The sequence below is a fragment of the Aspergillus multicolor genome (assembly GCF_047715735.1).
Source record: "Aspergillus multicolor strain CBS 133.54 unplaced genomic scaffold BDW74scaffold_16, whole genome shotgun sequence".
In the NCBI taxonomy this organism is placed as follows: Eukaryota; Fungi; Ascomycota; class Eurotiomycetes; order Eurotiales; family Aspergillaceae; genus Aspergillus; species Aspergillus multicolor.
Genome location: NW_027395967.1, coordinates 28,404 through 52,004, shown reverse-complemented (window position 1 = coordinate 52,004; position 23,601 = coordinate 28,404). Strand labels below are relative to the sequence as shown.

Sequence of the window (23,601 nt, the reverse complement as noted above, 5' to 3'; positions counted from 1 at the left end):
CAGTCCCGGTCGCCTCTCATTCATTTTAACCATCAGAAAAATTCAAGAGCATCTTGTCTACTCTTCCAGTCGACTTTCCAATCTCCATTATCAACAAGTCCTCCACCAACCGCCATCCACCATGCCTTTGACCAGCAGCAGCGTCTCTGTCACGCACATCACGACCGCCACGGCCATCATCTCCGTCGACGGCATCAACTTTCTCACCGACCCCGTCTTCTGTCCCGCGGGTTCTGCCTACGAGTACGACGGCTGGGCCAAGGCCCCCAATCTCGAAGAGGAATGGGGCTTCAAGGAGACCCCTCCTCCCTCGACCCTGCGCAGCATCCACGGTCCCGCCCTGCAGCTCAGCGAGATTCCGCCTATTGACGCCGTCCTTCTCAGTCACGAGGACCACGTCGACAACCTCGACCCCCTCGGCCGCCAGCTGCTCGACGGCCGACGCGTCTACACCACCCCGGACGGCGCGAGGAACCTCCAGCCCCGTCCTGGCGTCGTCGGTCTCCAACCCTGGCAGACCGTTGAGGCGGACATTGGCGGCAAACACTTCAAGATCACCGGTACCCCCTGCAAGCACTTCCCGGGCGGCGAGGTGACCGGGTTCATTCTCGAGACGGAGTCGTTCGGCGTCGATGTCGAGACCGGTCTGCCGAACGTGGTGTACTTCTCTGGGGACACAGTCTGGATTGACGAGCTCGCGGAACTCGGCAAGCGGTGGCATGTTGTTGTTGCGGTGCTGAACCTGGGCAACGCGCTGTTCCCGTATCCCAAGGGCGTGCTGCAGATCACGTTTGATGGCAAGCAGGCGGCGCATCTGATGCAGGTGACTGGCGCGGAGCATATGGTGCCTATCCACTTTGAGTGCTGGGAGCACTTTACTGAGCACCAGGCTGAGCTGCGCGAGGTGTTTAAGCAGGAGGGCGTTGAGGACAAGGTGCACTGGTTGACGCCCGGTGTCGCTACGAAGATTGCTTAGGCCGAAGCAGACATAGTTTCCAAGTTGTATCATACAGTTAGGTATCAAAAGTTTCGAAAAGGGGTTTGAATCGACGGATATAGACAGGACAAAAAAAATGTATTTTACTACAGAAACTGGATCAATAGACAATCAAGCACACGAAGTTTGTCCATCAAGTCTCGATATCCAATTCTCCTCGCATCGACCATCCAGGGCTGCATCGGGCGTGAGTTCAGCGAGCCGCTGGCCAAGGGAGGCGTTGGATTTCGCGTTCCAGAGCTCGTCACTGTCAGGGACAGGAAAGTGCAAATCGGCCCATGTTAACAATCCACTTGTATCTATAGTCCCGATGAATGTATCCCTATATAGCTCACATACACTTCTAAGTGCAATGCCGAGCCGCTTGATCTCTTCTACGCCGACCCAGATACACGCCGTCGAAGTGATGGCCCCGTACCGGTGAATCATGCTGTGGTAGAAGAACAGGTTCTGACGGCGGCAAACTTGAACCAGTGCCAGCAGGATATCGCAGTGCGTGTGGCTGAGCGGGATCTGAAGTGCCCTCTGTGCAGCGAAGATAAGGTGCAGAATAATTGCTTGGTATGTTGCTACCGGGCATGTGGACTCTGGCGGACTATCTCGATGGCGTTGTAGGCTTGTGCCGTCCCACCGACTCTGGCAGCAAAGTAATGGTTAAGAACACACAGTACATAGCATAGTGGATGGGGAGAGGGCAGAACAAACCTGCTGCTGCATAATGTACTCCCCTAGTTTAGTGTGCAAGGCCAACGCTGCAGCTCGAGAAGCCGCTGTTCCGTCGATCCACAGGCCCATGACGACCACCGAGTACACAAGAAGCGGCGGTTCCCTTTCGATTGTGTATGTACTCTGATGCAGGAATGGCCACTGCGGGTGGAAATACTGGAAATACCGCTGGGTGTAGTAGAGAACTTTACTGGTACTGTCAGGACTTGGCCCCTTGCTTTGAAGTGGGTGGTTTGGGGGCAAGCAGTCATCTTGCTTGTATGGAGGTCGTCCACTCGGATCCTTTCTAACACTGGTTGTGCTCGACAGCTGCCCTGCTCTACACGCTGGACGGGCGCGCCCACCACGTATCTCGCACAGGCGTGGGGGTTCCAAGTTTGGATGGGCCTGGCGGGCATGTCGACGCATCAGATCACTACCGACCAAATCAACCTATTAGATCCTAACAACAAATGAGGATACGTACTGCCTGGAAAAAGACCGGTCGCAAAAAGGACAAGGCACTTTCCTGCCATTCAATGCATGCTGAGAGAGATGGCGTTGCAGATGTTCCTTGCGCTGATAGCTAGAGTTGCACCTAGCAAAGCAACACGAGAATGACTTCATTTTGATGATATATTGCGACGAGAGGAAGATGCTGTTGACGGTTGACTTGAATATCCCATGCGTATTCCTGATATCCACTTGAGTGGAGTTGGGATTACCAATTCGGCATCCCACCAGCGGCCCCGTGGACGGTTGGGGCCGTGAAATCTCTATCAAACCTGGGACAGGAGTAGCTGGTGGAGTCAGCAGGAATGTCAGGTGTGTCAGGTGGGCATGCTTTGTGGTCGGGCAATGAAATTGCGATTCGAGCAGATTAGCTGAATATATATATATATATTGCCGCGCCCGCAAATCAATGACCCCAATGCCTTAAGAGCATTATCTCATAGCCCAACTTTACATCACTGGAGATGGTTGAATTTTTCTGTTCAGAGGAAGTGCATTATTATAAAATAATATATCGTGGCTAAGCCGTTTACTTTTAAAGATATATGTATCTACGGCGTAGTGCCCAACACGAAACTAATCCTCCTTGCCCCAATCAACCATAAGATAGATCATGCCACTCCTAGATCATCAGCGAATCCTCTAAATCCACTGGTCCAGAGAGTATCCATTTCGATAAGACAGCGCAGTTTGCGGTCCCTCCGCGTCAATGACATACGCATACTCGCACCGATCATACGAAACCTTGGGCTGGGCCTTGTAGAACGCATCGTACTCGGCATCAAGGGCCTCCAGCAGATTGCCCACCGAGCCAGCCGGGTGCAGGACTTCCCACGGCTTGATGCAGGTTCGTCCCTTGCAGGACTTCAGGACTAGGAGGAGAGCGTCGAGGCGGTCGATCACCCGCTGGATGTCGGAGCCCAGGAGCGTGGTGGTGTTGGAGGATCTCGAGGCGTGCGGGTGGAGGTTGTTTACTTGGTAGGGGTCGGCCTGGGCGTGGTTATATTAGTTGAAGAAAAGCCTATACACAACGGGGAGGCGGATGACATACGTTAAGATCGTAGAGCTCGTGCTCGTTGTTACACCAAACGGAGTAGAAGAGGTTGTACTCTTGGCTGATGATGCGGACGGCCTTGTAGGTGTTGTTTGGTACGGTGGGTGTGCCTGTCGCATTGAAAGGGTTATCAGCTGGCTCACATGTCTTTCAAAGGGGTTGCTTAGGTGGAGTAGAAGAGAGATAGTAATGGTCATTACGTACCTAGATTTGAAAGGCCGCCCTCCAACATAGCCTGACCCCAGTACTCGACCGCTACATGCTCGTGGAGGGTCCCGTCAACGTCGCCGATGGACATGGGGGTACCGTCAAAGTCCTCACGCAGCGGCATACCAGCCAGGGTAAAGAGGGTTGGAGCGATGTCGATATGAGTGGTAACGATATCCTGGCTCTGGCCCGCTGGGACTCCAGGTCCACGGATAAAGAAGGGTACGCGAATGTCTTCGTCAAAGGCGCAGGTCTTGCCCGGGGGTAGGCGGTGCTGGCTGATATGGAAACCATTATCAGATGTGTAGATGATGTATGTGTTGTTGATCTTGGGGCTGTTCTCGAGACGAGTGATCAGGGAATCAACCAGTTCGTCAACGCCCTGCAATGCTCGAAGTCGCTGCCGGTAGTAATGGTCGTTGTAGTCAATGACGGATTCGCTGCGATGAGGAAGCTTGCTGATCCAGCTGACGCCTGTAGGCTGTAGAAATCAGTACGCACCTCTATAAAAGGGTCATGCAGAGCACAATGAGATACTTACTTCCTTGGGGTTGAAATTGGCCGTCCGTGGCACTTTGGCGTCAGGGAACAGATGCCTGTGTCGTTCTTCAGGGATGGGCTCGTCCATCCACAAAGGTCCTGCCCCAGCACCGTAAGTGCCGTTCATATTCGAATGAGGCGCAATTGGGGTTACGGTCAAGAAGAAGGGCCGTTCACCGGCAAGACCATCTTCCAGAAACCCCATTGCCTTCTCCATCAAGACCTCGGTGGTGTGGCGGCCAAGGTAGCTGACGGGTTCCTCGTGGTTACGGACATAGGTGGCGTTCATGTAGTCGTAGGTATAAGGGTCGAGCAAGAAATCAGAGCCGTTGAAACCGGCGGCATGGGGATTGTCGTAGTTTTCCAGAGATTGTGCATTCATCAGCTTGCCGGTATAGTAGGTATCATATCCGGCCTGCTGCATCCAAACGGGAAGATAATTGTCGTTGAACCCTTGGCTGATGAACTTGGGATATCCCCCTAGGTATGTCTGATTAGCGCAATGATCAACTCTGCAGACTTTGGACTTACCCCATGGAGGGTGGACATCCGTCACGTTGGTGTTGTGGGCTTGTCGCCCGGTCAGGAGACTGACCCGTGACGGGCAACACAATGCCGTGGTTACAAAGTGGTTGTCAAAGGACATCCCCTTGTCTTGCATGTGTTTTACCACCTGGGGCATATAGGAGAGCGAGTCCAACTTCAGGTCCTGATCATCGGCCATTATGAAGACGAAGTTTGGTGGTTGGGAGGTCGATTGGGCTGCCACCAGACCGGCCTCAAGGGCTGCCATTAGGACACCGGTCACAGCCAGAGGCTTTGCGTGCAATTTCATTCTGCAGGAAAGATGGGGAGACGAGTAGGTGATCTTGATCCGAGCTGCGGACGTCTATGCCACTATTTATGAGCGACCTTGATGTGTTTGACTGGCATAGCAACATTATGCCAGAAGACTCCAAGCTCTCAGCTGTTCCCTAGCGTATCCTCGCAGAGAGAGAACGTCGCCGAATTCCAGCAATCCTTCCCGACATTCATCTTGGTCATGACTCCCAACCGCCGCGAAACGGATTTCTGGATAGGCGATCAATGTGGGTCAAGGAAGAAGACTGGGGCAACGACCCACCCCTCCGACTTTGGGGGCCAAGGCAGGGCTGCATTTGTCATTCCGGTGGGATACGGGGAGCAGCCTGGTCCGTTGGTTTATCTCACGATGAAATGCAAAAGTGGCAAATTGAGCTCGTCGAGGACGAACCTTTTTACTAGCGTGGGGGTCGGCTGTAGAACGAGGTGGTTTGGAGAGTTTGAGTTCTTTTGATTCCAGTGAGATACTAGCCAGCGAGCCAGGCTGATGAACGAGTCAAGAAACAAGGTCTGGTTAACGAATACTTCATAGGGCCTGGATAGGTAGTGGAACGGCACATCAATTCCGCCACTACTACTGTTTTTAGTGAGGGACCGCAGGGATCCCCTAACCAGTCTTCAGCAGAAAGGCTAGAAGGCAAGAATAAGAGAAGCGTGGGAACCTAGGTAGGGAGCTCTTGGGTGTAGAGCAAGCAGTATGAGTAGAAGGACGGTAGAGTAGGTATGATATGGTACTATGATATGGTAGATTATCCACATCATGATAACTGTATTCAGGTACGTTGGAAGACTATTTGACCTCGAAGACCAATTCCTTCTTAATGTCCATGATACTGCAGCCCACCCAGCAGTTGTAGTTGCCCGCATCCAGACGCCACTGTCCCCTCTCTGCATCATACCAGCGCAATTCCGACCCGGCAATCTCAATCGTCACCTCTCGAGACTCTCCTGCAGGCACCGCGGTCTTGCAGAAACCGGCCAGCGTCTTCGGATAGCTGATCAAGCGCCTCTCCGCGATCTGGACCGATGGGCTGACATACACCTGCACCACTTCCTGCCCATCGCGATCGCCGGTGTTGGTGATTGTGGCATGGACCGTCGCTGTAGACGCGGGAGAAGCAACACTAAGGTCCCCACTGATGCGAATATCCTCCAGCGCAAAGCGAGTATACGAGAGGCCAAACCCGAATTCCCACAGCGGCGGAATCCCATGCGCATCAAAATGGCGATACCCGACCAGCACCCCTTCCCCAAAGGTGTTGCGATCCTGAGCCGCCTCTCCCGGGAACCAGGCGTGCGACCCGTGATCTTCCAGACGCCGAGGGAAGGTAATCGGCAGCTTCCCTGAGAAGTTACACTGGCCCAGCAGAGCGTTCGCCAGCGCCTGCCCGTTCTCCTGGCCCTGGTACCATGCCATCACGACCCCCGCCGCGCCGTCGACCCAGGGCATGGCCACCGCGCTGGCGGACTGCACCACGACCACGGTGTTGGGGTTGGCGGCGCAAATGGCGGCCACCAGCTGGTCAGTGCGGCCAGGCAACTCCATGTGCGCGCGGTCACCCCCTTCGCCTTCCGAGTCCTTGTTGTGGCCGACCACCACCACTGCCACGTCCGCTTCCCGCGCCGAAGCCGCCGCCTCGTGTAGCATCAACAACTCGTCTCGCTCGAGGGCAAGGCCAATGCGCACGCCAGATACTCGAGGGAACAGTGTATTGTCGAAGGACTCCACGAGCGGCAGCGTGACGACATTATCAACGCGCACTTGGTAAGGGCGGCCAGCCTCGAGATAGACGCTGGCCGTGCGGTCCTCGCTCGAGCAGCCCAAGAACCCCCCCGTGGTTGTGGTCCACTTGGTGTTATCGATCAGTAGCTCGCCGTTGAGGAATAGCTTTGCTTTCCCCGTGTTCGCCAGACTCCAGGCATAGTGGCCAGAGCATAGCGGAGTGAGGACCCCCTCGGCCTGATAGCAGTATGGCTGACCGAGTAACGAGGCCGGAACATCGCCGTCACTGAACAGGTAGACCGAGGAGTCGTCCCAAAGACTCGTCGCCACGACTGGACCTTCGAAGGCATGGCCGGCGAAGAAGGTGACCTGCAGACCCTGGCGGGATCCGTCAGGCACCATCAATAGATGCCCCAACAGGGGAGGGCGCGTGCTGTCAGGAATGCCTGGATGGTATGTAATTCTGGCTTCTGGGTTCTCGAATAGGATTGCGTCTTGGAGACACGCTTCGGGGGTGGTCACGTAGAAGGGATTGACAGCAGCGCTGCCCGCCCCCCCGGCCGTGGGTTTGCGAGCGTTGGGCCCAATGAGAGCGATCGTCTGTAGTTTCGATGGCTGAAGCGGCAGCACACCCTCGTTCTTCAGCAGCACCAGTCCGCCCTCTGCTGCGTCGCGCGCGATCTGGTGGAAGACAGGGTCGTCGATGGCCTGCTCCTCTTTCTGCGCACTATCCGGGGCATTCGATAACAACCCTGTCCGCTCGAGAAGCTGTAGTACTCGTCCAACACTCGGATCTACATGCGCAGCGACGTCGATGCGGCCGTCGTGGATAGCGTCCAACAAGAGCTGGCCACGACGCACCGGTGGCCCCGGCATCTCGAGATCAGTCGTGGCCAGCAGGCTCTCGACCGTGCTGTTCAGGCCGCCCCAGTCGCTCATGACCAAGCGATCGTATTGCAATTCCTTCCTCAGCAGACGTGGCAAGATCTCCGGGCTAAGGTCGGCATGCAATCCGTTGATCTTGGGGTAGCTGACCATGGCCGTCCAGGGCATGGAGTCCTGCACCGCCATGGTAAACGGCTTCATGTAGACCTCACGCAGCGTGCGCTTATCTATTGTCTGGTCAACATTAAACCGACGCGTCTCCGTGTCATTCAGGATAAAATGCTTCATGCACGCCGCCACACCCTGGCTCTGGATGCCGCGGACCATGGCATTGGCTGTGACACCAATGAGGTAGGGGTCTTCGCCGTAGCTCTCAAAGTTGCGGCCGCCGAGCGGCGACCGTGACAGGTTCATCGTTGGGGCCAGGAGCACCTGGCACCCTTTTCTGCGGGTCTCGATCCCTAGGACGGTGCCCACGCGCTCGACGAGGGCCGGGTCGAACGTAGCAGCCAGCGAGATGCCGCAGGGGATCCAGGTGGTGAGAGAGCCGTATGTCCATTTCGAGCCTCGGGCTCCGGCTGGGCCGTCGGTCATCTGCAGGCTAGGGATGCCCAGACGGTCGACACCGACGGTTGCCCACATGTTCTTGCCGGCGAGGAGGGCGACCTTCTCCTCCAGCGTGAGGGCCTGGAGGAGCCGGTCGACCACGGGGGAGGATGAAGCGTCAGGCGACATTTTGGGAAGGGAAGAGATGGACAACTGAGCAACAAGAGTTACCAGCGATGGACGGCAGCTCAGCTTGTGAGGTACAATTGTCGAATCAGGGGAGGAAGATGCGTGTAGGTGGTTGCTGTTAAGGGTGTGTATCTACCATATCTATGCACCGACCAGAGTTCTGCTTGCTTGCACTTTCTAGCGATTGCACACTCCGCCATCTTGCCAGGTTTGCACAAGTCACTGGACCATGATCGGGGCCATCTCCGATTCTCTTCAGTCAGCATCTTTAAGCGAAATGCTCTTCTCTCCACTATTTCGGCGACCTGGTGGAGGAGGGTCCACTCGGCTTCCCCGACCAGGATGGCACGATACCCAAGATTTGTCCTGCCCCATGGATGATTGCTAGGGAAGGTAGTAACCGGGCATGAGGCAGTCTGGAGGCACCCGACCGAAGAGGCTTTTGGCAAGTCCATGAATCCTTCGCCTGCTTTTCCCCCATTGAGCTGAGCGCCACCGGCTTCAAGGGCTCCTACGGACTGAATTCTTGCCTTCATGGAGAAGCTAAAGATCCTGCCACGTTGGAGTGTAGGTCATGGCAAGGTCGTAACAATGACAGATCGCGTCTCTCCAGCCCTGGCGGGACGAATGATGAACTTTCTGGGCTTCTACCCCAACATTGCCTGTATATAAAGATCCCGCAATGTCGTTTTGTCGACACGAACAGAGACTCGGATAGGCCTGGGAAGCACGACCAACTGTGTTTTTCTAGCTTTTCTTTCTTGCACTGTGTCATCACACATCTTTTAATCTTTCCTTCCACCATGACAGCCTCCAGCTCCTTACGAGAGGCTCCCTGGCTGATATGGGTCGTAGCCTTCTTCGGCTCCCTCTCGTCCGCAGGGTTCGGCTTTGATCAAGGCTGGTGGGCAAGCATCATGAGCACGCAGCAGTTTGCCAGCCACTTTGGGTCCTACAGCCACGACAAAGAGGCCTGGGAGCTCACCGAGCGACAGCAGTCCCTAGGTACGGGTCTGGGGTTTGCCGGAGTCATCCTGGGCCTCCTGTGTGCCACCCCACTGAACGAACGCCTTGGGCGCAAGAACAGCCTGTGGATTCAGTCGGCCGTCGTGACCGTGGGGGTCATCATCGAGTCCACCTGCCAGACCAGCTACGCCCAGTTCCTCGTCGGCAAAGTCATCGTCTACTTTGGCGGCGGCATTGCCTCCAACGTCATCCCGGTCTACCAGGGCGAGTGCGCACCCCAGGCCCTCCGCGGAGTCATGGCCGGCGCCTATAATGCCTTCCTCATGGTCGGTGGGCTGGCGGCGGCCCTTATTGTTTACCTCTGCCGCCACATCACTACAGACTGGGCGTGGCGCTCCGTGGTCGTAGCCCAAATCGCTATCCCCTTCGTCAATTGGCTCAGCCTGCCCATTCTCCCCGAATCTCCTTACTGGCTGATGCGACGCGGTCGTCTTGCCGAGGCTGCGGCCAGCCTCTCTCGCCTTCGTGCAATCTCCCATCCCGACGCGCAGGTCGAGATCGCTCTCCTCCACCAGCAACAACAGCACCAGCTCCAATCGCAGGACTACGCATCCGCGTCCTCCTGGTCCGCATGCGTCACAGACCGCGTGAATCTCCGCCGCACCGTGATCGCCGTCGGGGCCCAAATCTTCCAACAAGCACAGGGGATCTCTTTCGTAGCCAACTACCAAGCCGTCTTCCTCCAGCAGATCGGGTTCCGGCAGGTCCTGCTCATGTCAGTGATCGTGTACGTCATCGGAATCGTCGGCAACCTCGTCGGCGTAGCCATCACCGACCAGCTAGGCCGGCGATACGTGCTCTTCTTCTCGGCCGCGATGCTCAGCGCGTGTATGCTCACGATCGGCGGTCTGACCGCTCACCCAACAGACAACTACGGCATGCAAATCGGGGCCGTCGTCATGCTGATGCTATGGTTCTTCACGTTCCAGAGCACCTGGGGCCCGCTGGCATGGGTGTTGACGGCCGAAGTCCCGCCCGCAGGCCCGGTGCGGGAGAAGATGGTCAGCCTTGCGGGGTTCGCGGCCTATGGAACGGGCCTGGTGATCGTCTTTGTGAACCCGTACACGCAGGCGGCGATCGGGGGCAGCGTGGCGTTTATCTACGGCGGGTTCTCGGTGGCGGCGGCGGTGTTCGTGTGGTTCCTTGTGCCAGAGTTGAAGCAGCGGTCGCTGGAGGAGATTGATGAGATGTTTGCGGAGGGGGTGGCGGCACAAGCGTTTGGGGGGTATCGGTGTCAGGGCGGGATGGTGAAGGAGAGTGCTGGGGAGAAGAAGGGGACAGGGAAGGCGGAATGTATTGAACTCATGTAATGGGTAGCGATAGGACTATGGTGGAGTTTGGGTGTATGGTACGTTATTGACAACTTCTTGGATGGCATTCTCACACATCTATGGGAGGGAGAGGACAGAGCTACGTATTCTCACTTGGTTGCCCTTGTTGAGGTTCGGAAGAGGCCAGACCTAAGTTGATGTGGAAAACGCAGACCGATTTTTGGGAACAGACTCAGGATATTATCGGAGAATAGAATGCACAGTACTATAAACAAACCCTACAAGCATCTTCTCCGTTGCCTCACGATGTATAAGCACTATGCTTCCGGATCTTGTTCCCCCAGTAAAAGAACAACCAAGGAAGAGGCGCAAAGCCCAAGGCCAGAAACGCCAGCAAGCTCGACGCCCAGCTATAGCCAAGATTGTGATACACTAGGGCTGGTCAGCGAGATGAAGTACTTGAAAGGGAAAGAATGACTCACTAGCCAAGGTGAAAAGAGGGAACGAGCCTCCGATGCCATATCGAAGAAGGCCATTGGCGGCCAGTGCCGAAGCCCCAAACTGTGGGCCATAGACCCGCGTCAGGTAGAGCGCTGTTGAGACCTGTTGTGATAATGGTTAGAGGAAACTCTCTCCTTGGAGAGCAAGGGAAAATGGGAATAGAGGAAAAGAGGTGGGACCACATACAAAAACCATGATATTGGAGCAGCCGAAAAGGCCAATGGCAACAATGCTGCTCATCCAGTGGACGTGCGAGGTGGACGTCCATGCAAACCAAAACAAGGCTACCGGCATCAAGGGCCCGCCCAACATGGCCGCCCATAGAACCCGTTCGGGAGGCGGCGGGACCACTCCATCTGGATGGCGTCGTCGGTGAAGAAGCATTGTGGAATGGTCCGTCCCCAGCAGACCAAAGCAGCCGATGACACATCCCAGTGCTAGCGAGATGAAGACGAGTCCACACTGGCCCGGGGTAAAGCCGTACACGTCGGTATAGATAAGGGGTACGCAAGCAAGGAAGCAGAAGAGTACTGAAAAGTTGAGGGAGGAGTAGAGCGAGCACAAGGCCACAATGGGCTCGGTCACGAGCATGTAGACCGGCCGGGCCAGAGTCACTGTAAGCATCACGCGAACGCCAGCCATCCCTTTCGGGATCGGGCTTGGAGGAGGGGGGATTCCGAGCTTGATGGCGCGCCGATGAAGGATCGGACGCGCGTAGGTCTCCTTTGCGCCCATGCTGAAGACCCAGCACCCTGCTCCCAGGAACAGGGTAGTCCATTGTGACCAGCGCCAGCCCTTGTATTCCGCCACCCAACCTCCGACCAGGGATCCAATGGCGGGACCCATAAAGGCAAGAGTCATGAGGATCATCACACCGCGACCGGTTGCTGGTCCATCCCATGTGTCCATGATGGTTCCAGCTCCAACCGCCAGTGGTGCCGAGATAAACAATCCTGCGAGCAGGCGGCACACCGCGAGAGAAGCCAAATTGTCCGAGAAGCCGGCACCAAGAACAAACAGCATGGCCAATGGTGTCATAACAAGGTATACAAAACGCCGACCGTAGGTCTCGCTGATCGGGGCAGCGATGACGGGTCCGAATGCTAGTCCGAAGACGTACATGGTAAAGGGGAGGAGCGATTTCGTCGGGGAGGTATGGAAGGCGGCTTGCACATGGCCGTGAGAGGGTGAGTAGATGGCAAGGGAGAAGGATCTGTAGATATTAGTTAACGGTATAAATTGCTGCTGTATGAACACCGACATGAGAAGACATAGAACGGATGGCACTGCAGTGTTGTAGAGTTTCTTGGGCAGACTCCAGTTCTGCGCATTGGCCGGGTCAACGTCCCACTTGGGGAGTTCTGTCGAGGCACTGGGCACCGCGATGGGCTTAGCATGTTCCAGATTGACCGGTTCCATGGTGAGATTAGGAGAGGGCAGTGTACTTGTTCATACCATATTCGCGGGGCTAATTCTGTTCTTATATATGGCAAGAACGGAGATAGAACGGATAATCGGCTTGCAACGAATGAGTCCATGACCGGGAAGGCCGGACGAACTAAGTACAAAAGGCCCACTAATTCGGCGACATCAGCCCCTGGAGGCCTTATCGAGTTACGCCCTTTTGAATGCCTCCTCCATAGCCTTCGCCTTCTCCTCCAACACCTGCTGCACCTCGGACTTGGCCTTCATCCGGGCCATCCACGCCTGCACATTAGGATGCTGCTCCGCCAATTGCTGCACATTCTCCTCGTCTTTCACAATAAACGGCACCAGTTCCTGCCACGGGACAAAGCACAGATCCGCAAACGTGCACTTCTCCCCAACAAGCCATTCCTTGCCATCCAATGCCCGTTCCAGCACCCCCATCACCCGCCTAATCTCCTCCATATAGCGGGTAATCGCAAGCGGCAACCGCTCAGGCTGTCGCTGGAACCACCCAAGCTGACCGTAATACGGCCCCTGCCCAGACACCTGGAAATGCAGCCACTGCTGCAACTGGTAGCGCTCGGGGAAGGTATCGTAACTCAGCTGGTGGCTAGGGTCATAGGTTTCAATAAGGTAGTTGACGATGGCACCGGATTCCCACAGGGTAATCCCCTTGTTAGGGTCCACGATGGTCGGGAGCCGACCATTGGGACAAAGGTCGAGGTAGGGCGCCTTCTTGACATCGGCAAAGTCCACCATCAGTGTCTCGTAGGGAACTTTGAGGATTGATAGGATGATGGCGACTTTCCAGGGGTTCGGCCCGATTGGGTGCGAGTAGAGTTTTATCGGTCGCATTGTCTTTGACGAGTGGATAAAACGACGGGAAAAAGTAAAGAGAGCTTGCCATGGACCAGCTGGACAAGATCCATCCGTCAATTTAAGTCTATGATGTTGAAGATATCTTGGTGGGCTGCAGTCGCCGACCTTCTAACTGCTTCGCCGATCATTGATGGTAGACCCCGGCCGGCGTATCCATTCATGGATAGGTTGACGGCCTCTGGCCACCATTTACATCTAGGGAACCATCGGCCTTAATATAGCGACTATTTCCTATAACAAAGTACCAGATAGATATCACGACAGCGATGTGGTGGGCAGCGCTCATTGAAGGGACATCCGTAGAGGGCTCGGTGGGTGAGATGCAGAGATGGATAGCAAGTAATCAGCTTGGTTCATATCCGAGTACTACTTGTCAGTTAGCTGTCTGTTCTACATGAAGAGAGTTGCAGAGACTGGGGTCGACGGACGCGGTCGCCCGGCAGAGTTGGTGAGGTACTTCGCTCTCTTGTATGGCTTGGATTGAAAGTGTAGTTTTGGATGATGTACTCTTGTATGTACTGTCTCTTGTGACTGCCTACGCTGTCCCCAGAGAGGGTCTCCATGCAGCAAGTGTTCCTGATTGTCCATGTATATTTTCGTCGACCTCAGCCCATTCTTCTGACTGATCATGGAGTCTTTCTGATTACCAATACCATCAGCCAGCGTCCGTGATGCTTGTATTGCAGCACCGTCCGAATTACCTCTGTAGCCCTCGCTATGTGGAAGTCTCTTTATCTGTCTGATACACGTATGTTGGCATAAAGAAAACAATTTGCTGTTGGTCCTGCCAAAACAATGCCTGCTAGGTTCTTCTGCGCCGCGCTGCCATCCATTTATCACCGTCGTGCTGCTCAGGCTGTCGCTGAAGGTCGTCCAAGGCAGGCACGACCAAGTCATTCCGGTCCCCAAACAGCGACCCGTTCTGAGAGGAGATGAAAGTGAAGGGCGATCCTCTCTTGCCATTAAAGGCCCTTAGCGCCGCAACAATTCTTGCACGAGTCGTATTCATATTAACGGGAAGCTGATGGACAAGCAAATGTTGTTTGTTCGAAGCAGAGGGCTTCGCTCCCTGGTCGGTGGAGGACGGGGTTTGCGGCAAGTGGGTGGCATCATTATGGACTGGAGAGCGGCCATCCACGACAAGATCATGTATCAACGGTTCGTCGCAGTCCTAGAGAGGGCTCTCCTCACGCCTTAGAGGACCAGAGTTACGGCTGAGGCCTTGTTCTGGCCCTCTTGGGCTGAGCGAAGAGGCAGCTGGCGTCAGTTGCTATGCAGCAGTTGCAGCGGTCGAGACGGTGCAAGACCAGCCAGCGACATTGCAAACATGCTCTGGATTAGATGTCAGCAGATTGCTAGACAAGCGAAAGAGCTCGCTCACTCGTACAGAAGCGCGGTCGAGGTCGGACGGGGTCGTCGTTGACGGCGCCATTGTGAGCTGCTATACTGACGGGCCGAGAGGATATGGTATGGACGATGAGGAAGGGAGGAGCAGAGAAGGTTGAAGAGGTGGACTGGGACTAATCGTCAGTGCGTCGGATGGCTATGCATCGCCATCGCGGGCCGGGACTTGGAGAGGTGCGGCAGCTGTGACCCGATAGGCATATCTGTTGAGGCAAGCGATCCTCCAGAAAGGGATGGATAATGTATTAGGTATATTAGGCGATTCAAATTACCATTCCCACTGACTACTGACACGGTTAGCAATGTATCGCACCAGAACTCTCAACCCTACTTATCGCTCTACGCAGTGTCCGCCTCCGGCCAAGGGTCCGGACGAGGCATCCGCAAGACCTTTGTTAGCGAAGGAGCACTGGTTTTGGGATTGGACTTGCAAGCTGTCGACGGTCCTGTTGATGGCTTCCCCGAGGACAAGGCGTATCGAATCACAGCCCCCGTGGACGAAGAATTGACGTGGAAACGAGCCGCAAGTTTACCAATCTCTAGCTGACTACACTGTGCTGATTAAATACTGCTGCTGCAAACAAGCATCGCGAAATTCGGGAAAGCACCTTCGATTGTCGTCCACAACGCCGGCTGGTCGTACCCTAGCAAATCTGGTCTGGACATGACCGTCGAGGAATTTGACCGCCTCTCCAACGTCAACGTGCGCAGCGTCTACCTTGCCCCAAAAGGTCCTGGTGCCGGAGATGAAGAATGACGGCCCTGGATCGACGGTCATGATCTGGAGCGAGAATGCCATCCGACCGGGTCGGGAGCCACGCAGACCTGGTACAACGCCACCAAGGCCGGGGTCTCGTCGGCCACCAAGTCCATGGCTTTGGAGTTTGCTCGAGACCAGCTGCGCTTCAACACCATCTGTCTGACTTCGGGGAATACGCCTCTGCTGAACTAGTTTAATGGGTATCAGTGACGGGCCGGTGCCGGCGGAGATCATCAAGGCCAAGTCCAAGGCGATTCCAATCGGACGTCTTGTCGAGCCGTCGGATGTCGCCAACGTCGCTCTCTCCCTTGCAGAGCCCGCCAGCTCTATCATAAGCGGAGTCGAGATTCTGGTTGATGGAGCGCGGTGCGTTTAGGGGATAAAAGTGTATCTAGGCAGGCACAGAAGAGAAAGCTACAAACTACAATGGAACACAGTATGAGTTAAAATCGTTTCTTCATAGGGTATATGTACATGAGCAGTCGCGAAACGAATTCATGAACCTCCGTGAATCATCAGTGATGAGTGAAGAATCCTGTTCTCAAGTCATCGAGGCAGTCGAGTGGGGGCGCTTAGTTCTTAGCAGCCTCTATTCCAACGTTAGTATCGTGTAAGGTTATCAAGACGAGCGGAAGAGCGTACCCTTGTGGACATCAGCCTTAGCATCGTGAGACTTCTCGTCCTTCTTGTCAACGACGGCGTCCTTGGCAGCAGTGGCGCGGGAGGTGAGGGAGGCGTCGTTGTCCTTGGCGACGTTCTTGTTGGTCTCCTTGGAGGCAGTGGCACCGGCTCCCTGGACGGACTCGGAAACGTAGTTGACGGCGTTCTGAGAGGTGTTAGTTCGAGATGCTGCAGGATTGAAAGCAGAGAAGCTCACCTTGACGGTCTCCATTGCGAAAGTTGGAAGTGGTTTGATTGAAAGTGGTTTGAAGAGTTGAGCTGTTGTGGACTGTAGTGTGAGAGTGTTTGTTGTGATGACGAGGGAGAGAAGTCGAGGGTCCTCCAGCTGCTATTTATGTTGAGGGGAAGGTGCTGCGGTCGTCATTCGATCGTCATCATGATCGGCCTTCACAAGATCGCGAGCCTGGTTTCCGAGTCCAGACTAGCAGGGTCCTGACGACGCTCCCTGGCCGCCAACGTCATCCCTCCTCAACGGCTCAGTTACCGACCAGTGCTTGAACTTGGCTATGTTTCATGACTCCATATCGCCTCTGCGGCTGATATTGATCTGCACTGCTGCCATGTTCTTGACGCAGGCCACTATTATTGCGCAAGGTACAGGAAAGCAACTACGTCATCAGCTGCTCAAAATAGTGACATCACCATGACCGCCACGAAGCTAACCACTTGAGCCTAGACCCCGCAATATCACATGACGCAGCCATTCTGCCGTCCATCATCACATGACTTGTCTCCCCGCTCCCTTCGCCCTCTTCCTCCGGTCGGCCTTTGCGAATTCAGTCGATGACGCCCTGTGGCAGAATCGAAATGTAATCGACAGGCGCCGGTTCCTTGCCATCCGGTACTCCGACAATGGTCAGTGTACTCCAACCCTCGAGATAGATATTCTTGAACGTGATCCGCGTCGCCGTCTGCCCGTCAATGTACGGAGACGGTGCCCGACCGAGAATATATTCCAGATCGCCCTTCCACTCTCCCACCAAGTCATCGTCCAGAAGCAGTTGCCACGTTGAATTCCCGATCGCCTGGTCAAAGTAATTCACCGCGATATTGTACGTTCCAGTTTCCACCGTCAAAGCTACCGATGCGCGGCCCTCCGTCGAGTTGTCTGCCGTGACTATGCAGTACGAGCCACTCGCCGCTTCGAACGGACTCACGAGATACGGTTCATACCCGTCCAGCTCCATGTCCTCAGCCTCGATACGATACGGGTGGTTTTCAACGCGGTCGGCTTCATCGGGAATGCTCGACTTGTCAAAATAAAAAGTCGTGATCGAGTCGCGCCAGACGAGGGAGTGGCCGGCCTGGTACACCAGCCGGAAGAGCACATGGTCGAAGCGCTCCTCGTCGATTTTGCCCTCGAGGCTCTCCCAGAGCGGGACAAATGTTTGAGCGACCGCGCTTCCCCGGTAGTGAGCGTCGTAGAAGTGCTGGATCACCGTTTTGCCGCTCTTGAGGAGTTGGGTGTACGGCACATGGTGGAACCACAACAACAAGTTGTCGGGCGTTGTTTCGATGTTCTCGTACATCTCATACACTTCCTCTGGGTACTGGCCCGCATTTCCCGTCCCGTTCCACACGGTGCGGTCCATCCCGATACTGTCGGCGTCTGCGCGTGTCCACTGGCCCCAGGGGTTGCCGTCTTGCGAGGCTGGATTGGGGCCGTAGTGCCCAAGGAGGATGTCGGTCAAGGTCTGGATACCTAGGTTTCCCGTATAGTCCTCGTATGCGGGCCAGGACTCCATCGACATTTGGGTGATGACGTCGATAACTTCTTGATCGTGGCTGAAGGTCATCTTAATCCATTTCTGCAGCATCTCTACCGAGTCTGAAGACGGATCCCAGGCGAGCTTGCCGTAGGCGTAGAGGTTCGACATGGCCAGGTGACTTCCTAGCCAGGTTGAGTTCAGACCGACGTTCACCACCCCCGCGTAGCCACCGAGCGTATTATTGAACCGCTTACCGCTGATGATATCGCTAACAACCGAGTCTTCACCGTCAACGCGCAGATCAAAGTCGAGCACCTCCTTCCACATCGGCGCCAGATACACTAAATGACACTGCTGTCCGAGATACTCCTGTGTGACCTGGAGCTCGACCGCACTGGCCGTTTGAGCTAGGTGGGCGAAGAGCGGCGAAACCGGCTCACGGACCTGAAAGTCAATCGGTCCATTCTTGATCTGAATGACAACGTTATCCTCAAATTCGGCGTCGAGGCCGTTGAAGAACTCCACGGCCGCATTGGCCCGGTCAGCTTTCCAGTCCAACGTCTCATCGAGATTCTGGTGGTCGTAGACAAATGCGCGGAACATGATGACGCCGCCGTGGGGTTGTAGAGCTCGAGCAAAGAGATTCGCTCCATCGGCCAGCGTTCGATTGTAGGTGAAAGGGCCCGGTTGGCCTTCAGAGTTGGCTTTGACTAGATACCCAGCCATGTCGGGGATTCTTGCGTAAAGCTGATCGGTGATGTCCTCCCACCAGGTGACGACTTCTTCATCTAGGGGATCAAACGTATCTAACCCCCCTAGCGATTGAGGCGACGCAAAGTTCAAGGACAGACCGAGCTGGATCCCATACGGACGGAAGGCATCGGCAATCCTCGCCAGGCCGTCCATATTCTCCGCCGTCAGGATCGTCTCGTTCGCATTGACATTATTGACGACGACCGCGTTGATCCCGATCGATGCCAGCAGGCGCGCATACTGTCCCGCGCGCGTCAGGTCTTCACGCACACGACCGTCCCAGAAGAATATAGAGTCACCGCCGTAGCCTCTCTCCACGCTCCCGTGCGTGCCGCCATCCTGCAGATTATCCCACTGATTTACCCATCGGATCGGTGCATCAGGATTGGATGCGAAGGAAGTATCCGAGACCTCTCCTTGGGCCAGTCGCTCAAGGTACTGGAATGTTCCGTACAAGGCACCGCGCTCATTCTGTCCAAGAATGAGGACATTGCCGCCTGAAATCTGGAGGTGAAACCCGTCCTCGATGAGATCAGGTAGACTAGAGACATCGCCGCCTTGTTCCGCGTGTGCATTGACCGTACCCACAGTCACCGCTGGACGAGTCTTGACGTCCGCTTCGATGGTGAGTTGTTTGCCGAAAATTCCACCAATGCCCTTTTCTAGTTCCTGAGCAGCCGTATGCACTGGGCCCCCTTCTGTTGCATTCAGAGGCACGATTACCGACGGTAAGTGTTCGAGGTAGGATACTGCGTTGGGGACTGGCGCATACCGCAACCAGGCTGCCAGACCGTCCTCAGCGACGGCAAGGCCAAAAATCGCAATCAAAGGAAGAAGACCTCGCATGATGAATGTGCGATAGAATAAGACAGTCAAGATTTGGTTCTAACGGCGTCTCTCGGCTTTTAAACCTGAGCATACTCACGCGCGCGCAGTCGTGCCACTGCGACAACGCCAATGCGCCCCGGACAACGCCCGATGGGACGATCTTTCCTGTGTATTTGGCAGCTCGGGTATGTATTGATTCAGGCTATATTTGCCTTCGTCATGCTAGAGTGCGGGGTAGCATTAAAGGCGGGCCATGTAGTATGTTCAATCCTCGCCATTACAAGCTCGATTTAGCCTGAAGTACCCCGCAAACAAAAGTGGACTTATCGCGGAGCATCCTCCGTCTGATCCTGCAACTATAAAGGCCGTTAGAAATGACTAACAGGAATCATTTGCAGGATCGCGCCAGAGGTTCTCGGCGCCATGATGCTTGTCATACTGTTGTTGGCATGCGCCATCTGGTTCGGGCCGGCAACGGCCACGCCTTATGATCTGCAAGGCGATGGTAAACACTGGCTCGCGACTTGGACTGCAATGCCTCAAGAAGTCGAGCCTGCCAACTTGCCTCCCAGCCCCTTTGTAAGACCCACCTCACCAGGCTCCTCCGCATCTAATCTGAGCCAGGGCGGAGCAGACACTGGGTACCAGTTCCAAAACGCGACTCTGCGCCAGACCGTCCGCATCTCCATTGGAGCTCAACGCTTACGCTTCCAATTTTCTAACATCTTCGGGCTAACAAAATTGCCCATAACTGCTGCATCGATTGCTGTACCGGAAGGCGGAGAAGCGGGCACAGGTGGAATTGAATCATTAACAATTCGGCGCCTAACGTTTGATGGCGACGAATCTGTGAGCATCTCTCCCGGCGGCCTTGCCTACTCCGATCCAATCGACTATGAAATCCCCCCGCTGTCAAACGTTGCCATTACTATATACATCGAGGAAGGACAGGCAGGAGCCAACATCACCGGACACCCCGGCAGTCGGACGACGTCGTGGATGGCAAGTGGTAATAGCGTCAATGCACCCACAATCACAGAGGCCAGCATTGTGCATTGGTACTATATCAGCGCCGTGGAAGCGTGGACCCCGAAGCACTATTCGGGTCTTGTCATCCTCGGCGACAGTATCACCGACGGGCGAGGCAGCGATGACAATCAAAATAACAGGTAAGCACAGGCGGCAGTGCATGTCGTTCAAGGTCCAGCTAACGATTACAGATGGCCCGATGCTCTAGCAGAGCGGCTCCAACACAGCAACCTATCCCATATCGCGATTAACAATGAAGCCGCAGGCGGGAATGCAGTTCTCGCTGGGGGGCTCGGCCCACCGCTGCTGGAACGGTACCGGCGCGACGCCCTCGAACAGAAAGGCGTACAGTATGTACTGATCTTCGAGGGCGTCAACGACATCGGGGTCTCCGATCCAGCCGGGAAGACCCAGACCAACCTGTTCAACAGGTTAGTCAATGCCTACACGCGGATAATCCGCGACTGTAAGGAGCACGGACTCATCACCGTCGGCGCGACAATCACACCATTTGGAGGAAGTCAGTACGCGGATCCTGCGCGCGAGGCGACGAGAGTCAAGATCAACAAGTGGATCCTGAACGACAGCCCCTTTGACCATACCCTCGACTTTGCATCGTTTATCGGGGATGGGGATACCCTCAAGCAGGAGTTTGATTCGGGCGATCACTTGCATCCAAACCCAGCGGCTTATCGGGAGCTGGCGGCGAGGTTTGACCTGGGGATCTTTTTATAGGTAGTTGGTTGGTGGTATTCAACGTCGCTACAATGCAGCCTGTCTTTGAATGTATGGAACCTTTGCTTATTAGCAGTTCAGCAGGGTGAACTGCAACCTTGTTGTGCACACCTTTACCCAGGTTACAAGGTACGGCTGGCTGCACTAGATGGTTACGTGGAGGTATACTAGAAGTACAATCGCTATCCCGGCGTCTGGGTTTTACCTACCCGACATACTCTAGGTATATTTATCCCTGGGATATTTTATTTTCTATTACCAAAATATAGAAATACTAGTAATACCTATAGGCTCTCCCAGGCTAATGCAGTGCATGTCGATCAAGCTTTACTTGTTCGATTCTTAATAGTTTATTCTAGCACCACAATCCTTGATCCGGGCGTGAGATGGAATGTATTATCCCCACCCCTCTCCGCCATCTCTTGTCGTCTGCAAGGGTGGACTTGTAGTTCGAAGTGATGGAGCGGCGCCAGTCACCCACAAGGATATCAAGATGGGAGGGCATGTGGTGGACGTGGCCAGCATCAGGAACGAGGTCACGGAAGGCATCTGCGGCATTCATGCCCCGCGCGGGTGTGGGCGACATCTCGATCAGATGGATGTGGCGCCTTCGACATGGTTGAACGAGTACGTACACCCAGGCCAGGTACACCCGGGCCAGGCCCCGGTTGGACCAGACCTGGGCATCGGCACTGGTGGTCGTGATCTTGCGCCCGAAACCGACCAGGCTGAAATACTGGTCGCTGGCGGGGACTGGGGAGACTCTCTGGGGAGCGATGGCACTAATGCAAATGACCTAAAGGTATGGGTTAGTTAGAGATGATGCCGCGCTCTCTACAGATGAGTTCCAAGGCGATGACAGGACTTGGATATGTTTAGATTTCGAAGGCGACTGCGGACTTCGGTGCGAAGTATCAGTGAATCGATGGTTAAAGCCCTGAAGACGCCGATCTGCAAAGTCCCCGCCGATCTGCCATGGCTGAGGCTTCTCGTCTGAAACCTAGAGTGCTCATTGAAGCTATCGCGGTCCATCCGGGCCTTGTTCTGTGCATGTGAGCCATCTGCTTTCCCAGCAAGAGTGTGTTCCGGTGGATTCCTTCTCCTACTGTCTAGGTTATGGTAACTTAGGGTGAAATTCTTGCTAACTTGAACTGTGCTTGTATATTCTTTAACCTCACGGGCCTTTTATAATTAGTGTTTGTTTTATTGCTGTTACTGTCCTGTTTATCCAGCAATGACCGAGCGCAGTTCTCAGCCATGGGCCACTGCTGCCGACGCAAATTGTTAATGTGAGCAGAGTCTAGGCGCTTTGAATGAGAAATCCAAACATGAAGTCGGATGGCGCCGCAATATACGCAATATATCCTCCTGCGGTACATTCTCTACCCAGAGGTCGTCAAGGTGATGGTCGGCCACCCCGTGCAGTCGTTGTTTCTGGGTACCTTTCCAATGGGTCTGGCGATGATTATCAACATGTTCTGCTTTGTCTGCGTGGAGCCCTGGGGCTATAAAGCGGCATATTTTGTCTGCCCAGGTGGGTCGTTTGGATATTCGACGCCGTCGTCTCCGTGGTGATTGCCATTGGCATTCCGTTTATACTGTCGGTCTTTGTGCTGTCTCGGTGATGGAGAGCAGTATTCATCTAGTTACTAACATATTCATAGGCAGGACGACGCGGGCCAACGGATTAGATTTGTCCTCGACGACTGCCGCCTGGCTGCTTCCCATCGTGTCGTGTGTTGCCGCCGCTGCTTCAACTGCCATTGTCGCTGATGTCCTGCCCAGCGCGCAGCTTGCACTTGCCACCATCGCTGCCGGGTATATTCTCTGGGGCGTAGATACCCCGTTCGCCTGGATGGTCACTTGTATCTATCTGCAGCGGCTCATGATCTATAAACACCCCCTCACGGCGGTTTTGCTGAGTGCTTTTCCTCCCCTGAGTCCCTTTGGACAGGGTGGATTTGCGTAAGCTTTGTCGATACCCTCAGATCCCGATCCCTAACTTCCCATATGAGTCAACATCTCAATGGGGGCAGGAAAAACAATGTTTTGCTAACAAACAAAATCATGCTGCCTTAGAATCCAGGAACTCGGCACCGCTGCGAAGAATGGTTTCCACACAAGGCACACGCTCGATGGAAGCATCGCCGGCCATGTACTGTACAGCGTCGGTTTTCCGCCCGGCATAGTTATGTGCAGTGGTCTTTTAGACTTGTCTGGCTTTGCTGTGTTGTCATCATTCTTAAAGCCCGGAGCTTTCCCTTCAATATGGGCTGGTGGGCATTGACTTTCCCCTTGGGGGTCTTCACCACCTGCACCTTCAAGCTGGAGCAGGACCTCCCATGTCGATTCTTTTTGGTCCTAAGGACGGTAGGTC

At 54.9% G+C, this 23,601-nt stretch overlaps 11 protein-coding genes across 11 annotated transcripts; 5 read left to right on the top strand and 6 right to left on the bottom strand.

Moving 5' to 3' along the window:
* Positions 1-121: 121 nt before the first annotated feature.
* BDW74DRAFT_168500 (MBL fold metallo-hydrolase) lies at positions 122-976 on the top strand (the record flags this gene model as incomplete). The annotated part of the gene is made up of 1 exon (XM_073726841.1): positions 122-976. One exon carries the CDS (start codon positions 122-124, stop codon positions 974-976), a length of 855 nt encoding a protein of 284 aa, XP_073582718.1.
* A 1,881-nt stretch (positions 977-2,857) lies between these two features.
* On the bottom strand, positions 2,858-4,851 carry BDW74DRAFT_185728 (sulfatase family protein; the record flags this gene model as incomplete). Its single annotated transcript, XM_073731093.1, has 5 exons — positions 2,858-3,205; positions 3,267-3,379; positions 3,474-3,957; positions 4,018-4,496; positions 4,548-4,851. The coding sequence occupies 5 exons, from the start codon at positions 4,849-4,851 to the stop codon at positions 2,858-2,860; spliced, it is 1,728 nt and encodes a 575-aa protein (XP_073582717.1).
* A 488-nt stretch (positions 4,852-5,339) lies between these two features.
* On the bottom strand, positions 5,340-8,220 carry BDW74DRAFT_185726 (uncharacterized protein; the record flags this gene model as incomplete). Its single annotated transcript, XM_073731092.1, has 1 exon — positions 5,340-8,220. The coding sequence occupies one exon, from the start codon at positions 8,218-8,220 to the stop codon at positions 5,668-5,670; it is 2,553 nt and encodes an 850-aa protein (XP_073582716.1). The 3' UTR covers positions 5,340-5,667.
* A 263-nt stretch (positions 8,221-8,483) lies between these two features.
* BDW74DRAFT_185723 (uncharacterized protein) lies at positions 8,484-10,556 on the top strand (the record flags this gene model as incomplete). Its single annotated transcript, XM_073731091.1, has 1 exon — positions 8,484-10,556. Exon 1 carries the CDS (start codon positions 9,024-9,026, stop codon positions 10,554-10,556), a length of 1,533 nt encoding a protein of 510 aa, XP_073582715.1. The 5' UTR covers positions 8,484-9,023.
* Positions 10,557-10,818: 262 nt separating this feature from the next.
* On the bottom strand, positions 10,819-12,437 carry BDW74DRAFT_168496 (MFS transporter; the record flags this gene model as incomplete). The annotated part of the gene is made up of 4 exons (XM_073726840.1): positions 10,819-10,949; positions 11,000-11,120; positions 11,205-12,231; positions 12,280-12,437. 4 exons carry the CDS (start codon positions 12,435-12,437, stop codon positions 10,819-10,821), a joined length of 1,437 nt encoding a protein of 478 aa, XP_073582714.1.
* A 145-nt stretch (positions 12,438-12,582) lies between these two features.
* On the bottom strand, positions 12,583-13,508 carry BDW74DRAFT_31384 (glutathione S-transferase family protein). The gene has a single exon (XM_073732500.1). It carries the CDS (start codon positions 13,299-13,301, stop codon positions 12,633-12,635), a length of 669 nt encoding a protein of 222 aa, XP_073582713.1. The 5' UTR covers positions 13,302-13,508; the 3' UTR covers positions 12,583-12,632.
* Positions 13,509-14,962: 1,454 nt separating this feature from the next.
* On the top strand, positions 14,963-15,865 carry BDW74DRAFT_168494 (uncharacterized protein; the record flags this gene model as incomplete). Its single annotated transcript, XM_073726839.1, has 5 exons — positions 14,963-14,978; positions 15,077-15,239; positions 15,315-15,460; positions 15,545-15,611; positions 15,682-15,865. The coding sequence occupies 5 exons, from the start codon at positions 14,963-14,965 to the stop codon at positions 15,863-15,865; spliced, it is 576 nt and encodes a 191-aa protein (XP_073582712.1).
* A 61-nt stretch (positions 15,866-15,926) lies between these two features.
* BDW74DRAFT_154962 (uncharacterized protein) lies at positions 15,927-16,457 on the bottom strand. Its single transcript, XM_073724760.1, has 3 exons — positions 16,367-16,457; positions 16,132-16,315; positions 15,927-16,078 (listed from the first exon to the last, which is right to left on the bottom strand). Exons 1-3 carry the CDS (start codon positions 16,379-16,381, stop codon positions 16,062-16,064), a joined length of 216 nt encoding a protein of 71 aa, XP_073582711.1. The 5' UTR covers positions 16,382-16,457; the 3' UTR covers positions 15,927-16,061.
* A 392-nt stretch (positions 16,458-16,849) lies between these two features.
* Positions 16,850-19,681, bottom strand: aguA (alpha-glucuronidase). The gene has a single exon (XM_073732498.1). It carries the CDS (start codon positions 19,476-19,478, stop codon positions 16,947-16,949), a length of 2,532 nt encoding a protein of 843 aa, XP_073582710.1. The 5' UTR covers positions 19,479-19,681; the 3' UTR covers positions 16,850-16,946.
* BDW74DRAFT_31365 (SGNH/GDSL hydrolase family protein) lies at positions 19,682-21,591 on the top strand. The gene is made up of 3 exons (XM_073732499.1): positions 19,682-20,039; positions 20,085-20,629; positions 20,681-21,591. Exons 1-3 carry the CDS (start codon positions 19,884-19,886, stop codon positions 21,222-21,224), a joined length of 1,245 nt encoding a protein of 414 aa, XP_073582709.1. The 5' UTR covers positions 19,682-19,883; the 3' UTR covers positions 21,225-21,591.
* A 971-nt stretch (positions 21,592-22,562) lies between these two features.
* Positions 22,563-23,193, top strand: BDW74DRAFT_179072 (voltage-dependent anion channel-domain-containing protein; the record flags this gene model as incomplete). The annotated part of the gene is made up of 2 exons (XM_073729351.1): positions 22,563-22,758; positions 22,889-23,193. 2 exons carry the CDS (start codon positions 22,563-22,565, stop codon positions 23,191-23,193), a joined length of 501 nt encoding a protein of 166 aa, XP_073582708.1.
* Between the last annotated feature and the right edge of the window lie 408 nt (positions 23,194-23,601).

Excerpts from the sequence above, each read along its gene's own strand:
- BDW74DRAFT_31365 (XM_073732499.1), top strand. The coding sequence starts at position 19,884 with ATGATGCTTGTCATACTGTTGTTGGCATGCGCCATCTGGTTCGGGCCG. Across the intron at positions 20,040-20,084 it reads ACTTGCCTCCCAGCCCCTTT|GGCGGAGCAGACACTGGGTA; the intron begins GTAAGACCCACC and ends AATCTGAGCCAG. Across the intron at positions 20,630-20,680 it reads GATGACAATCAAAATAACAG|ATGGCCCGATGCTCTAGCAG; the intron begins GTAAGCACAGGC and ends TAACGATTACAG.
- aguA (XM_073732498.1), bottom strand. The coding sequence starts at position 19,478 with ATGCGAGGTCTTCTTCCTTTGATTGCGATTTTTGGCCTTGCCGTCGCT.
- BDW74DRAFT_31384 (XM_073732500.1), bottom strand. The coding sequence starts at position 13,301 with ATGCGACCGATAAAACTCTACTCGCACCCAATCGGGCCGAACCCCTGG.